This window comes from Xylocopa sonorina, chromosome 5 (assembly GCF_050948175.1).
Source record: "Xylocopa sonorina isolate GNS202 chromosome 5, iyXylSono1_principal, whole genome shotgun sequence".
NCBI classification, from domain to species: domain Eukaryota; kingdom Metazoa; phylum Arthropoda; class Insecta; order Hymenoptera; family Apidae; genus Xylocopa; species Xylocopa sonorina.
In genome coordinates this window covers 5,268,703-5,285,143 of record NC_135197.1, presented here as the reverse complement: position 1 = coordinate 5,285,143, position 16,441 = coordinate 5,268,703, and the positions used below count along the sequence as shown (strand labels likewise).

Below are 16,441 nucleotides of genomic sequence, written 5' to 3'. Positions count from 1 at the left end.
TAACAGAACAAAGGGTAGATTTAATAAATTCGTTTCGAACGAGAACGTTTATACACAGTACAACGAAACACGATGTTACTCGAGCGGGAACCACGCATTTCCCCGATCTGCTATTGAAATATTAGCATCTAGCGTTTGATCGAAAAAATTTCATATATTTTCTAATGTTTTTTTCCCCCCCTTTTTTTCTATCAAGTGTACCACCCATTTTTCCAATCTATTCGACCTCGAATATTTTTGTACGCATTTATGCAGAGTCGCTATAAAATCAGAGGAACGCGAACAATTGATCTGGTCCTCCGGTCGTTTTGTTACTAGGATTGTATCTGTCAGCGCGTGTCGACAAACGAATGACACCGCGCTCTTCTGATTCGCAGGAATTCAATATTACAACCTGGTTTTAAAAATCCTCGTCGATGCCCGGTACCGTACTACCTCGCAGTATTATTTTTAATGCGATTTATCGGGCAGTGCAATTGAAATTTCACGCTGCGCGCCGCGGAATTTTATAGCGTTTAAATTACCGTTTCATATAATATCCAGGAAACGTGCTATAGGCTCGATGAATAATGGAGAGAGGATGTTTGATATTTACGACTGAAATTCCTTCCAAAAAATTGAAGTTCTTTAAAGCAGACGGGATTGCGTTGATTTATGCATTAAAAAATAGCCGATAATACAAGCGCGTATATATGAAGAACGAAAAATAATCAAAACGAGAGCGTTTTCAATTTTTCTAACAACATTAAATGGAACTCGATAGTTCACTGGCGACGCAAACGTTTTTCCTTCGCTTCGGCTAAGTCGCACGAGTTTCAGCAGGGAGGAAACGAAGCACCCTCCGCTTCCAGCTGGTCGTTCGTCGCGACCACCTAAAGGCGCACCCAACCCCTCCGCCGGCTAAGCCATCGTCGACGTTTCCAATTAAATTCCGTGAGCGTGAAACGCCGTGATCGTTTCGCGGCGACGCGAACGAATTCCCGTTCGACGAAACACGGAGTCGATTCCCGGTTCTCGCGTACGTCTTCGTCGTCGTTCAGCCGGCGACGACTAGGACGAGGAGGACTTTCGAGCCCGCTCGAGCGTGCCGGCGAAAGATTGGCCGTGATCGCGACCGAAGGCAGAGGCTTCGACGAGATTGGACAATTTCTCGCCACCGAGATCGCCTTCTTCCGGTGGAAATCCAGCAGACGTACAGGCGAACGGCAATAAAAGAACGAGGAGCTTGAATTTATCCGATCCGGCCGCTCGAGAGCTCGGGCTAATTCGCGTTAAATCGTCCACCGCGGTTTCGTCCGTGTTGTTTGTCGCTGGATCGCGTCCCGACTTCCTCTCCGCCGGTTCTGACGCTATCGATGAAGAGTTAACCGCTTTCTCAGGATTTTCTGCGCGGGCACGCGAATCAGTCTTCCGGTAATAGGATCTTTTAACCGACGGATTTGAAAATTGTTCCTCCGCCCTCCGAGGATTAAAGAGGTAGAACTTGAACGGACATTGAGAACGGGGATTACTATAAATTATTGGGGAGTGTAGAATCTCCTCGAAGATTAGCCACGATCGTACGGTTAATTTGCGATCGATCGATCGATCGAACTGTTTCTTTAACGAATTCGATGGATCCGACGAAATTTCTACTTGGCTCGATACGAACAATCGCAACACTGCCATTGATCTTGGATGGATCGTTCTCCGAACCATCAACTCGATTGTTCTTGGGTTTGCATTGATTTATCCTGACGCGCGACGATTGCCCTGCCTTTGATTGAATTGCTCTCGTCGTCCATCGCATCTGCGTCAGAACTTCCTCTGACCGTCCCGACATCCGATACAAAATTGATAATCAAGTTGTAAACTACACGGAATTACACCAGTTTCATTCCCTCTAATTATCCGCCGTCTCCCAGTCGGGTCGACTGTCCGCAGGAGTTCCGCCCGGACAATTCCCTTCGCGATGGCAAAACTTAATATCCGAAGTGTTTCAGAAGCTGATATCGAAGTACAACCCGTCCGACTGGTTTTCTTCCCGCTCTTTATGTACAATCCGGCCAACAATACTGTCGTAGACGCAACAAGCTTCCCATTTTACGTTCGCCATGGAGCCAGCGGACTACGAACTTAGATATAAGCTCCGTGGAAACGCTTCGAAACGCCAACCATCCGATCTTACGTTTAAAATACGAAACTTTGCATCCATCCGACCATTAGAAGAGCTGAAATACGAAGCCTCGGAGTATCGAGACATTTCGTTCGGTTCAGTTTAATGGCGGGGAGCTGAGCATGAGACGAAGGAATAATACGTGACGTTTCCCATTGTTGTTAGGTGCAATTTTCCATGCGGACGACGATAAATACATGGCGGCGTTTAAAAGCGCGCTGTATGCCACGAGAAAGGAGGACGTCGCGCCAGCGTTCGAGCTGAAGGGGGCCATAAAGGTGGTAGACGTTAATACCGACAGCTTCAAAACCGCTAATGCTGGTTTGTATGAATAATTAACAAATATACACGTTTTTATAATGCTCATAAGTATTTGACCGTTTTTCTCGATGAGGAAAATTAAAGATACGGCGAACGACAATTTTGTATCTTACGCGTAATTATAAAATAAACGCGTTTCAAATGAAAGAACAGTGAAGTTCGCGTTCTCGAAATCGTGATCTGGTTTTGCCCAGATCCGCGAGGAAGAGAGATTTCCAGAAGAAAATCACGCTCCATTGTGTTCTAATGATAAATATGGATAGTCGAATACTTGTGAGCGGGGCTGTTTAAGTTGGAACTGAGCGTGAGGCAAAATCAACCCGGCGGGATGATTAAAGCTGCTAATGAACCAATTAACGGGCGAACAGATACGGTCGTTCCTGCGCGAGAAACTTGGACGTGGCTGTCTCGATTAATTGTGAAGGGGACGTCGCCGATTACCACCAAACAAAGTCCGAAGAGCGGCGCGGCTTCTGATTTTCTTGCGATCGGATAAAAGCACGCTGAACTTTCCCCAATCCGATCGTTACGATAAATTTCGCCTTGAGCTCTGTTGCGTGAAGAATGCAACGGGGATTGGATCGATAACAAAGCGGAAGTGGTCGGTTTTGCCTCGCGAAACGACTCGATGTTCATATAACACCCCTTTTTTCCACCCCTTGCGAGGTTACTCGCGTTCGAGTACGCTTTCCAGTATTTCGTACCTTGCGCCGTTGATCGATCATATTGTTGCAATTTCTTCATTCCAAATTTACCAACTGTTCGACTCAAGAACAGATAGAAATTAATAAATCACCATAGCACGCGTAAAAGGAGGAATAAGTTCGCGAATCGAGATTTAAAGAATATCCAGATATACATAGGAGCTATAATCGACGTTCACGTGTACCCAACTACATTTATGGTTCACATGGAATTGATCGGGTCGCGATTTCCACGTATTGGCCACGGTTCGAGGCGATCCTCGTGTAACAGCTTACGTGGCAGCGTTCCTACCGCAGCCAATCCCGTGGACCGTTCTCGTTCGCGCGCTTAGCACGATGCAATTTGCCGAACCTGGCCAGCCTGGTGTAACACTCTTTAACGTTGCAGTCTGCGAGCTCCTCGAGGAGGGCGTGGCGGCAATTTTCGGCCCCTCAGGCCCGCACACTTACGGAATCGTCGCGAGCATCGCGGCGCGATTCAACGTGCCCCACATCGACTACTTCTGGCGGCAGAACGAGGAGGTGCACGCTGGCGCGCAGCCGAAGAACCCGAAACCGATGACCATCAACGTGTTCCCTGATAGCGACATTATTGGCGAGGTAAGCGGAAATTACTCCGTCCGCCTCGAAATAAGCCGCAAAATTTAATTACCGGCTCGAGCCATAGCTGCTGACCAAAACCAATCGAACATACCGTATAATCAGTCGTACAGTTCGCGTTTGAAAGAAATCATCCGCTCTTCATATCCAGGGCGGCACACTTGTATTTCACCTAAATTTACAAGTTACGCCTCGAACGCGAACCAACGATATTCGAGCGAAAACATTAACTCCTCTACCATCGTCCGAGTAACTCCGCCGCGCCACAATGCACCGCAATTCCCATCGAGCAAAATTCCCCACCGTACTCTCGCGTCGAATCGAATCGCCATCGCGCTGATCGTTCCACGGAATCGAGGGGGTTGCCGCGATCCTCCGCGTTTCGCTACCGCGAGGCAAACTTCCGGCTCGCGAAAGCTCGAAACGAAACTGCCTATATATATAGAGAGAGAGAGAGAGCTGGAGTGAATTTATGTTACAATATTAGATCGGGGCGGGTGCAAACGTCGATGTAGCCGCGTAAGTATTTACCCGCGAGGGGTGAACGGCTCGCGGGGGAATTACCCGCGTCGGAGTACCAAGTCGATCGTCGACGCGGCAACTCGCGCTGTATACAAATACGTAGACTTTATAACGTGGAAACGGGATGATTCTTTTCTACGTTCGCCGTCGCGGTTGTGAAAATTGCGGGCCCGTGAAAGAAAGATGTCGCGGTGGTATGGAACGGGTAGACGCGAGCTGGCAGCTGGCGTTTCGATGCATTTTAAATTACTCGTTTAACGAGGCAAATCGAGCGGGCTTGAAGTAGCCCCGGCATTAAACCAGTCGGGGCTAATGAGCGCGATCAAAGACCGAACTTCGGCTAACGACGCCGGATGAGTTTTTATTCCGCCGTCCTTTTCGCAGCGCCGGAGGAACAAGGGGAATACCTTGATACCATTCGAATGGACCGTGATTAAGTCTAATTAAAATCGTCCACGAACGACCGGGCCGGGTGTAAAGAATTATTTGCCGTCCCGACTTTTATTGCACGATTAAAACGTCCGCTGTTGGTTAATGCCTATGGTAATTGGAAGGATGTGCGCGTACGCGATGACTATCCCGCGTGGATCTACGATGCCTCGGATGTGACACGATTTTATATCGAAGTCCGCGCAAAAACGGGGACAGGAAGGAAATGTAATTAATGCGATGCGTATATAAGGCACTCAGCTGGAAAAAGATGTAATGAATATTAATGTACTCGTACACTGTCGATCACCGACGGCCACGGGGCGTTCGTGGAAGGCTGTTCGGAATATTGCGAAAGCAGGAAACGCTTAATTTGCATATCTATCGCAACTAATTCCAAGTTCGAACTTTCCGCAAACACAACCGTCCCAGCAGACTTCCCACGCCGGAGAACGTATGGGTTAACATTTTTAACGCACGCCAGTTTGCACATCCCCTAGCTCGTTGGTCCCATTTCGTTGCGCGCGCCTCTGATCCGCGAAATATCCGCTGCTTCGTCAGCAAACTCAACCACACCGGCGCGTAAAAATATTTCAATATTCCTTCATCGGTTCTCGTAACCCTTCGTCGATTTTTATTTTTACACGCCGCTACTTCCACGGTTTTTTCACACCATCGAACCGTGGAGGGAAGACGCGAATTTTCGCCTGCTCGAGCGAGCCCGACGGTTGCCCCGTTAATTTACCGCGCGCATCGCGCCGTTCGACGTTTCCTCGACGGCCGGCGATCCTCGCGTAACGAATTCCGAGCGATTTTCTGGGCTCGAACACGAATTCGAATAGTCACGTTCATTCCGCCCGGAAAACTAATTTTTCCGCCGTTTCGACTGCGAATATCGCGCGGGTGCAGCCGACCGTTTCACGGTCTAATAGTTTTACGCAGCCACTGCGAGCAGTCCGCGCTCGTAGATGTAAATAGAGTAAGTATTATCATTATAACGTAAATTCTCATTATCCGCCACTGAATCCTTGAAACGCTGGGCGGAATTACTCGGTTACTTAACTCCCGCGGACAATTAATGGCCACGATATTTGAATATTAAGGTGAAAAGTGTTTAACGGTTGTAACGAGCTATCACGAATTCTGTAAAATGGGAAGGATAAAATGCTGAATAGTATTTTATACTGTTCTCGGAAGATAACTGCGCGTATAAAATAAACCGTGTTTTATACGACCCCGCTTTTAACTCTTTGCACACGCCCTTGGAATTTATTGTGCGAAAAAGGATAAATGGCCAGATGATGGAGACTGTTTTACGTCACAATTACAGCGCTTTGAGTATTGTAACGTACTTTCTGTCGGATTTTCTGCGCTAAAACCGTTGGTGTGTTTTTAAAGCGTAAAAGTCTCGCTCGTAATTATTTCGTACAACTGCCAGTTTTTTTAGTTCGTTCAATTGTGTTGTAGAAATGAATACGGAGGTACACTTTGACATTTTGACTAGTAAAGTGGCTCCTTTAAGAGTAACGAGCGAAAGAGGAATATCGATCGCGAGGTGGTACAAGACAATTTGTTTGCAGGCGATCGCTGGCGTAGTCAGGACCATGAAATGGGACTCTTTCGCAGCCATCTACGAAAATAACGACGGCCTGTCGCGGATCCAGAAGACCCTGTCGCTCGAACGAAACGGGGACAGCGTGATTATGATAAGAAGGCTGGCGGAGAGCACGGATTACGGTCCAATTCTAAAAGAAATTCGAGCTTTGTCCATCAACAACGTGATCGTCGACATCGAGCCCGACAACATCCTCGCGATGCTTTACGAGGCAAGGAAAGTCCAGCTGTTGAAGGAGTACTCCAACTTTCTGATCAACTATTTGGTACGACAAACAAACAGATTCGTAACAATTCTCGTCCCCTTTACCATTTCACGATTTAATCGTCGAAGGGAGCATAACGTGGTTTTATTTAACGACGTAATGGCTTCGTTTCACGACTGCTCTTTGGGATTAATCGTAACAAATGACGCGAGCAAAAGTGACCGGTATCTTTGGAGTTAATGAAAACATATCTTTATGGCGAAAGGACATTAATCGCGAACGCGGAGAGATTTTTGCGGAACCGTTGATGATATTTTGAGCTAATTACTATCATAAACTTCTACGTAGCAACGGGATATGCGTAAAATGTGTGTCTGGCCGCGTGGTATTAATAAAACGAGCGCGGGTACCACTTGGAACTGCTCACGGTTACTCGCGGAACAAAAGCAGGATAAATTCAACCGCGTTTTATGGATTTTCTTGCTGAAAACTGTACAGATGTTTCGGGAAATGCCGGAGTCCCCATTCACAGGCAGCGAACTTCGCACGAAAAGAGATATCCACGAGATTGAACAGTATCGCGTATCGCGCGAGCTAGCTTAACATAATACTGCGACGCGCGTTCAACTATTCCGCATAATTCAGCGAAAGACGCGATGCATTAAAATCGGTCATTACCAGTGGAAGTTTTAGCGTGCGAAATTCGAAACTTCCCGCTGCCGTACAGTCTAAATGTTTTAATGAATAATTACCCAGCGAATTATTCAAGTTCCTCGCCTAATTATATTATGGAATCAGATGTCAATCTCGTTCAATCCAGCTGATTTCAAATTCACATATATTCACAGAACCCCTCTCTATCCACGTGGAACTGAAAAAGTAAATTTAGACAAGACATTTCGTCTAAATTTCACCAACTGGCTTACCAGCCCTGTTCTGAGTAGATTCAGACAGTCTGGCCAGATGGTCGAGCCTGGTGCTTTACTCTCAGACAATAATTAAACTTTATTTCAACATGCAGCTCGCATCTTTGATATCGTAAAGCGAATCTGAATGGTGCACGTGTTCCAAAAAATACCAGTTCGTGTCGAAATTTGTTTCACCACCGTCGAATCAACGACGTCGACTTCACCCTTCCGCGTTCCTGAAGCAAGCGATCTTTTACCACGCGTGCCTTGCTTTATCTCGCGCGAAAAACTGTTCTCGTCGGCACGTGACGGTTAACAGAGATAACCAGTGGTTTCCCTGCCGCGGTTACCCCGGCGGCGGTTTTTCCAAGGGGATTTCATTAATAGATCCGCGGAACGCGCGGCGGTCACGTTCACCTCGTCGTAGTAACTGCATTAGCCAGGTTATAATTGCCAGGCTTTTTATTAAACGGTCCCATAAATTGCTGCGAGTAATTGTTTTCAACGATATACGCCGGTAATGGCGTGCCGTCTGAACATTCGTCCGTTCGCCACCGTTACCCGGAATCCGCTTTTTTATGACGCATTACCGGCCAGCACGTAACAATACCTTCATAAATAACGACGTTCCGAGGGTTTTCGCGCGAGGCGCGCCGCTCGTTCCTTTTTTCCCTCCACTATTTCGTCCCTTTTCCTCGTTCTCTGCGATGCCTTTTTGTTTCGATGCGAAACAACGCGACGTTCTCCGCGTACCAGCGTGCCCTCCGCCGCGTCGAAACGGCGCACGTATGCCAAGACAGTGCGGGGTTTTCAGCGAAAGTTGCGAACTTCTGCAATTTACGAGGGAGTTCGAGTGGAAAAGGAAAAGAACGTTGCGTTCGAGGCAAATCGATCACGCCAGGTGACGTGGGGTTATAGGCGAGTTCCTGGCGTTATTCTTGGAATGATTTCTGAGACGATTATTGGGTCACAGGTGTTGCTCGACATTTATTCATTATCGAAAGACTTGCGCTAAATAAATTCTCCGTCTCGAACGAAGAAATAAAAGGGATGGATACATTCCCTCCGCAGGACTCGCGCGATAACTTGCTTTTCCGTTTCGCGGATGCGAGAAATGGTGCACGCGTCCCAAGCGATTCTTCCTCTTTCGAATAGCCTCGTTGTACCCGTCGACTCTGTACAGCTCGAACGGAAGTTGTTTGAGCACTCCTCTCCACCGTTCCGCAAATAACGAAATTTGTCCGTGTGTAGGCGCGCGGGTATGCGTGAACGGGTGAAAAGGCGCGTCGCGTCGTACGAATTCGTGAGAAATTCCACGATGCCGCCATATTTGTCCGGGCCGTCGAGAAATTCGTGGAAGGCGCCTGGGCTGAACGCCGGCACTCGGTCAAACCCGTGACACAGGGTGGACCCACGTCAACGTCACTGTTTCTGTCGACCCGATGCCGCGATTTCGATAACCCTGAAAGCCTCCACCCACTCCTCGTTCCCAGGGTCGACCTTTACGAGTCAGCAAATATGTTCTAATTATAGTTCCACTGGGATGGGAAGGGTTGAACGAGAACGTATTTGTCTTCTGTCACTTTTAACGATTTTCTTCTGATACGCAATTCTCGGTTGTCTGGATTGTTCAATATTAACCGAGTTGTTAATCGAGTTGTACTGCGAAGGGGTTATCATTTTTCGATGCTTCGAAATACAAATCTGAGGAGATAAATCAATCAGTCAACGAAGCATCGCCACGCTTCCGCGATCCGTCTGGCCTCCGTTTGCAGATACACTTCTTATCGTTAGCAAGGAGTTCCCAAGTTATTTCCCGCTTGTTGCACCGAGACAACAACCGAGCCAGGCGAACGACCCCTCGAACGGTTCGTTCGCTTAAGATTCCAAGTTCCACGGTTTCCGGTTTAGAAGTTGTTGCTCATCGAATCGGGTCAAGCCCGTTGAGACGCGCGCGCTTGGTGACGGATCGCTTTTTCGGAGACCAGTCTAAACTCGTGGAACCGTCTAAAATAGATAATGTACTGTCGGGAACTTTGGCTCTGTCAGCTCGATAAAATTAGCTCGCACAATCGATAGTTTTTCAAGTTATATAAAATGGTATCCGATATCGTTTTATACTTAAAATTTCTTTTTTTTTTACCGTTGCTAGGACTCGACGAAATTGTCGATCTCCAATCTGGAACACGATTCCTCGATCAACATCACCGGACTCAGCCTGCGAGAGAACGATATAGAAGAAATCAATATGGTACGTAGAAAAATTTCGTTCTTCCGTCTACTTGCTCTTTTGCTGCAACGCGATTTCGATTGTACCTGAAAAATTCCGCGCGAGCAACTTTTTTGTAAAAAAAAAAAAAAAAACGAAAAGAAAGAAATATCCGATTTACATGGTTTTTCCCTCGTGGCAATTGAAACTTTTGTCGGAGCTGAATGAAATGTCCAGAGGGTTGATATTTTTACAGTTGAGTCTATCTGGTAAGCGTCCGATGTTTCTGACGTTCAATCGTACGTAGCGAACGAATATTGTAGGCGTCGGTATTTTTGGTATTCAATGAACGCAGAGCCCAAGGTAGGTTTCCGCGAATTGGCATTGCCGACGCTAAGTAGGTTTGAATCCACCTTTCAAGAATGTTTCCTCGAGATCGGAGTAATCTGTGCCTCGAATAGCTTCCTCGAATGAATGAAATAGTACTTTCTTGCCCCAATTCATACGAAGCATTTTTTAACAAAAATTTACGTGTACCTATTACAGAAATGGCTATCTTCGAAGACCGATATAAGATTATTAGAATTTTTTAAATCTTTCATGACATGAAAATTCCCTTCGTTACTCACGTTACTACATAATATTAAATTCCACGTATAGAATAACAAGCATTTTACGTATTATCAAGTGAAACGAGCTTTAAAGAGGTACTTCCATGTTCCCTCGATCGTTCGATACAGTCTAATAGAAAGAATTCTATCACGAAAGGGTTCTATAGAGAAATTAACACGAATGCAGCACAACGGAGCACTGTACGCTTCGTTTCGAGGATGCAACGCAGATCCAGGTGTTCTCCGGGAAATCTACCCGCGACACAGTACTTACGAGCAGCTGACGGGCTGCCTTAATATTCGTTTCATTAACCCCCGCCGATTCGCCTCGTATCGAGTGCCGTTGGTACACGCGAGCAATATCCTCGCGCTCCGCCTTTTCTCTTGAATGCAAACCCGCACCCCCCGTGGAACGATTAAACGCGTTATTTTATAATTTTCCAAGATTGGACGGTTTAATGTTTAATTTCTCATTAGAGCGGAGGGGTTGTAGAGCGCGAGCCACGGTTACGGAACGGAGCTCGTTGAGGAACAAGATTATGGCGCGGACTTCTTTTTGGGGTCGCAGAACCGAGGTTGTTGAAATTTTCTCGCTGTTTCAAGGAATTCGGGTAATTGTTGCGTTTCTCCTTGATATTACGAGACGGGGAGGCTCGCGATATTCTTGTTCTCCAAATGGAGACCTTTTTACGCTATGTCTAACTTGCACGTAATTAGTACTCGGTGAAAACTTGTTTCGATACTTCTGACGCGTACATTTTCACATTTCTATACGCAGAGGATAAATGTTTAAGTACCCTGGACAATTTCAGCTACCAAATTGCTAGAGAATCATACGAAAATAGAATAAAGGCTATAAGCTGTAAAATTTGTTGAATCCTGATGTCTCACCATGTACTGACCATTCCACTTGAAACCTGGCATCCTTCGATGAGTCGCGAAACGACACGCATGCAGCTAACTTTAAGAAAATGAGACGCTAGAAAGTAGGAAACGAAAATTAATCGATTTACGTTAAAAAAGGTGGAATCGATGGTATTATACGATGCCGTCTTCCTGCTCTTCGAGACGCTGGAAGCTTTGAACGCAAGGAACAAGGACAGCGAGGAGCCACTGACTATTGACCCGGTACCGCTCTCTTGTGAAGGAGAAGAGAAATACAGCGCAGGTCCCAACATTACCAACCTGATAATCGAGGTAAAAGCTCGTCTATTTCTCTCACGTTTCGAATCCGTTTCCCACGAATGGGGAGGCGAGAACTGGCGCGATCCAAAAACGCATCAACACTAATGATTCGCGGTTCCCATAGTTGTCCTCGCAAGGGAAGATGACAGGACCGATGAAGTTCAACAAGGAAGGGCAACGAACAGACTTCAACATACAAATCATGTCCATCAGAGCGGAAGAAAGTGTCCAGACCGGATACTGGGACTCAACTGGCCTTCACTCGGTCAACACCGAAAAGGAGCGCCAGGATTACTTGTACAAATCCATCGAACAGAAAAAGTTCAGAATCAGTACCAAAATAGTATGTATCTCGTAACTATCGTTTGCGTTCCTGGTTATGAACGCCTGTACCCGATAACAGCTTCTGCGGGCACAGAGTATTGATAGTAGCGTCTGTTTGAGAATCGACTCAGAAGCTTCGTCAACAATGCAGCTGATTAATCGAGATACCGTCGGAAGCTTGATAAACGTACACGGTTACACCGTTGATCGATCATCGGGTGGGAGTAGATTCGGGTGTGGCGGTTTTCAAATAACGCTTTTTAACAAGAAACAAGAAAGCAAAGATGTGAACAGGTTGCTCGCGCAGTTAGTAATTAACCAATGGTGATTGATCAGGGTCCACCATACGTGATGGAAGTGACGGACAGCGCGACTCGTGGTATTCTGATCGAGCAGACGCGTTACGAGGGCTTCTGCATTGATCTCATCGACGAGATAGCCAAGCTGTTAAATTTTAAATACGAGTTCGAGCTGGTGCCAGACGGTAAATACGGAACTTACAATCCAGAGACGAAGCAGTGGAACGGTCTGATCCAACGTCTGCTGAAAGGCGTACGTAATTATTCGCGAGAATAAAGTAGTCGCGAGAAGTAACTGTAACAGAAAAAACGCGACGTTCGATTTCAGGACGCTGATCTGGCTATTTGCGATTTGACGATCACGTACGAGCGAGAGAGCGCGGTCGATTTCACGATGCCGTTCATGAACCTAGGTAGTTTCTAATTTGTTATCGCGTCCGATTATCGCGATGAATCGCGATGGCGATATCTCATCCACTATTTTTCATCGAGCTAGGTATCAGCATTCTGTACAGAAAACCGGAAGAGAAGGAGCCAGACCTGTTCTCGTTTCTGTCACCATTGTCGACGGACGTCTGGATTTACATGGCGACTGCATTCTTAGCAGTTTCGGTAATGCTGTTTCTGCAGGCTAGGTAAAGTGATCATGAAGCAACGAAAATATTTTTCCCGTTCATGGAACAACAGTGATTACAGCGGATGGATATTCTCGTGTACTTTCAGAATGGCGCCAGGCGAGTGGGACAATCCGCATCCCTGTAATCCGGACCCGGAGGAATTGGAAAATAATTTCAACTTGAGGAACTCGATGTGGTTGACCGTCGGCTCTATCATGCAACAGGGCTCCGACATACTGCCAAAGTAAGTTCGATCGCGAATCAGAATTCAACGCACTTAACAACACGCACCTATGCCGCTGCAACCCACTTTACTCGTATGCGAACCCGCGCAATAATCACGGAACCGCAAACAGACGAAATCGTGCCGGTTTTGCCTGGCGCAATTGGAATTCTGAAATTGCGCGTGAGGATTTCAGCTAACTAGATCGCGTTGATTAATCCATCAAGGATAGATCAACGCAACGTGCGCGTGAACATTTTCGAAACGAGGAATCCAACTTTAAGCAGCCAGCCTTAAGTAGTGACCGACAACGTTGCGCGGACAGAAAGAGCGAGCGCGCTAGAAAACGTAACGCGATGGAAAAGTAAAACTACCGCTTCTCGTGTCTGTCCTTTTAATTGAATTTTTCTATCCAAGAATTTCGCGGGGAATGTTTGACGGTACCAAACAAAAGACGGAAGCCGCGCGTCGCGATCTCATTATTCCGCTTAAGGAAATAAAATATCGCGGATCGTTAGCAGAAAAGCCTACAGAGACGGTGCCAAAAGCAGACGCGGCGGTTTTTTTCACCCTCGCACCGGAGACGTACCCTGTGTCCCCGGCGATCCTCTTTTTTTCACGACAATTAAGCTTAACGAGCCGCTGTTTGCGGGACATATTTGAGGCGGCTTCCCACTTATTAGCGCCGGCACGGCGCTAACTCTCCGCTCGTAACGTCGCGCGTGTTTGCTCGCCACATACTGACGACGGACCGACTAAAGACGATGACGAGGACGACTACGGCGGCTAACAACGGTGAGCCATCCTAGCTGCTTCCCAGCCGGTTGTTTGTGCTATCCACGAGCACCATAGATCGTCGGTGGCTCGCGTACCTATGCATAACACTAATACTTGGCGTCTATAAACAATATAATAAGGGCTGCGACGCGAGAAGAATGAGTCCTGTCGCTCTCGTCGCAATTTCAAACTGCAGGCAAATTAATATCACGAATAACTGGTACGTAACGAAGTTCCATTTCACCGTTCCCCGTTGACGCGTCGCGAGAGTTAAACGAGATACCACCAGGCGGCCATTAGAACGCGAGAGATCAATTAGAAGAAAATCGAGGATGGAAATTCCGTGGGACAGTTTCGCGGCGAGCGAGGGGTAGTATCGTTTATCGATTTCGCGCGGCGGCAATTTAATCGCGATCCATTTGTCGGTACCGGGAGCCGGCTCTCGCGAGGAAACAATGTCCTTTGTTTCTGTTTACTCAGCGTCCTGTGCACGGAATATCCGCGCGGGTGCCATGCTCGGCAAACAGGCGTCATTTGCATACGCGGCCCTTTAGCTCGCGCTTAATTAGGAAAACGCGGTGCACGTTGTCTCCGTCTCCGCTTTTGCGCCCTGGAGGATCACGCCGAGATGCTCCATCCACTTGTCCCTCTCTCGTTCCCACCGACGCTCGAGCGTCGAACGATTTGCCCTCGCGTCGTAGCTTCCTAGACTATTGAATATGTAATCCGTAGGCAGAAGTCGTCGTTGGGTCGAACTTATTGTTGTTATCCTCGCTGAAACATGGAAAATAACGAAGTTCGTGCTGTGGTATAATTTGTTTTAGACATGGCGTAGATATGGAACGCGTGCGTCAAGTTCCACCATGTTCAAATCTCTTCGATCCACTTTGACTAGCTCCAACTGGCGCTGATTCGGTTCGACCGACTCCACGTCCCACCAATTCATTCCGATTCGTTCCAACTCGCGTTTGTTCGCTGCAACCAACGTTTGCTGCAACGCCTGTTTCAGTTCCCACGAAACTCTTCAATTTCTGTTATTTTCGCCCAGGGCGCCGTCAATTCGAATGGTGGCTGGCATGTGGTGGTTCTTCGTGCTCATTATGGTGTCTTCGTACACCGCCAACTTGGCCGCTTTCCTGACGGTCGACAAGATGGACAATCCGATCAAGGGTGTCGAGGATCTCGCTAAACAAACGAAGATCAAGTACGGATCGGTCGACGGTGGGTCCACCTCTACGTTCTTCAGGGTAAATTTCTGCTCTCTGAAACGATCTTTAATACATTTCTTTGAGAATTGATGCGTACACTTTTTAATGCGATGATATTTGTTCTGTGTATTATAGGATTCGAATTATTCGACTTACCAACGCATGTGGGCCGCCATGCAGGAAGCAAGACCAAGCGTGTTCACCAAATCGAACGACGAGGGCGTTGAGCGAGTACTAAAGAAACGCGATTACGCTTTCCTCATGGAGTCCACCACGATCGAGTACAGAATGGAAAGAAATTGCGAGCTCGACAAAGTCGGTGGTCTTATCGATAACAAAGGATACGGCATAGCCATGCCTCGAAGTACGTTTAGCAAAACATAAATTGGCGATTTGAAGATGTTTTTTCTTCTTTTTGAACTGTGCTTTCAATATTTTTACAGATTCTCCGTACAGAACAGCTATAAACAAAGCGATACTAGAGCTGCAGGAGAAAGGGGTGCTACAAGACCTGAAGAAGAAGTGGTGGGAAGAACACGGCGGTGGATTGTGCTCGAAAGTCGACCAAGAGCCGACGTCCTCCAGCGAATTAGGATTGGCCAACGTCGGTGGTGTCTTCTTGGTTCTTCTTATCGGATGCGGCGGCTCGTTCGTCATCGCAATCTGTGAATTCCTCTGGAATGTACGAAAGGTCGCTGTGACGGAAAAGGTGAGACCCTTCGTCCCCGCTGGATCGTTATCGTACTCTTGGATCTCTTCTATCCCGAAACGAATGATAAATTTCTCTCCACGTTTGGCGTACATCGAGGAGCGCCGAGGAAATTATTTCTTCTCCGTAATACTAATCTTTCGATTCATCGTACTTGCTGACTTTTGTCGTTTTAATCAAAAGAGATTAATATGTAATCGATAACCAACGCTATTTTATCGTAACAACGTGTTTCTGACCATTTCTCAACGCCGTTTACACAGGTCACTCCGTGGGAGGCGTTGGTCGCAGAGCTGAAGTTCGCCGTGAACATTTGGGCGGAGACGAAACCCGTTAAAATCTCTAAAAGCAGCGGCACGAGCTCGATGGAGGGTGGCATCGGTCGGGCGGCCTCGACGGCACGCTCGATCGTCGGCTCGTTCCTCCGGCTCGACATCCTCGACAAATTCGACAAAGATAACAATACCAACAATCGCAGCGACAATCTCAAGGTCAATTAAAATTCCACCGAACTGTCGACCATTGTTCCACGCTGTAATCGCAGATTAAGGACCAGCCGTTTCGTTTTAAATACTTTTAACCTTATTTTCGAATAAAACTACTTTGCACCGCAAACGGTACCCACAGCACTTTTACATTACCCAGTAGTTTTGCTAACTCGATCGATTATACAATCACTTCCCATCGATCTGTAATTTAAATCGAACCAGAATCTCGTTGACACTACGACATCGCGCTGTTCGATCAACCGAAAAGCGATAACCAAGTTGAAAACGCGGCGGAAGAATGATGGGAAAAGAACGTCAGGAAACCTTCGCGC

At 47.0% G+C, this 16,441-nt stretch overlaps 1 protein-coding gene across 1 annotated transcript in view; it reads left to right on the top strand.

Annotated features, from left to right (window-relative positions):
• LOC143423559 (glutamate receptor ionotropic, kainate 2) overlaps nt 1-16,234 on the top strand; it is a 72,377-nt gene extending 56,143 nt beyond the window's left edge. Inside the window, exons 3-16 of the mRNA XM_076894966.1 lie at nt 2,321-2,476; nt 3,569-3,780; nt 6,312-6,611; nt 9,612-9,710; nt 11,303-11,476; nt 11,589-11,807; nt 12,125-12,340; nt 12,416-12,500; nt 12,584-12,722; nt 12,811-12,948; nt 14,753-14,951; nt 15,048-15,276; nt 15,356-15,621; nt 15,885-16,234. Coding sequence (XP_076751081.1) covers nt 2,321-2,476; nt 3,569-3,780; nt 6,312-6,611; nt 9,612-9,710; nt 11,303-11,476; nt 11,589-11,807; nt 12,125-12,340; nt 12,416-12,500; nt 12,584-12,722; nt 12,811-12,948; nt 14,753-14,951; nt 15,048-15,276; nt 15,356-15,621; nt 15,885-16,121 — 2,669 coding nt within the window. The 3' untranslated portion in view covers nt 16,122-16,234. The remainder of the gene's footprint in view (nt 1-2,320; nt 2,477-3,568; nt 3,781-6,311; nt 6,612-9,611; nt 9,711-11,302; nt 11,477-11,588; nt 11,808-12,124; nt 12,341-12,415; nt 12,501-12,583; nt 12,723-12,810; nt 12,949-14,752; nt 14,952-15,047; nt 15,277-15,355; nt 15,622-15,884) is intronic.
• The last annotated feature ends 207 nt before the right edge of the window (nt 16,235-16,441 follow it).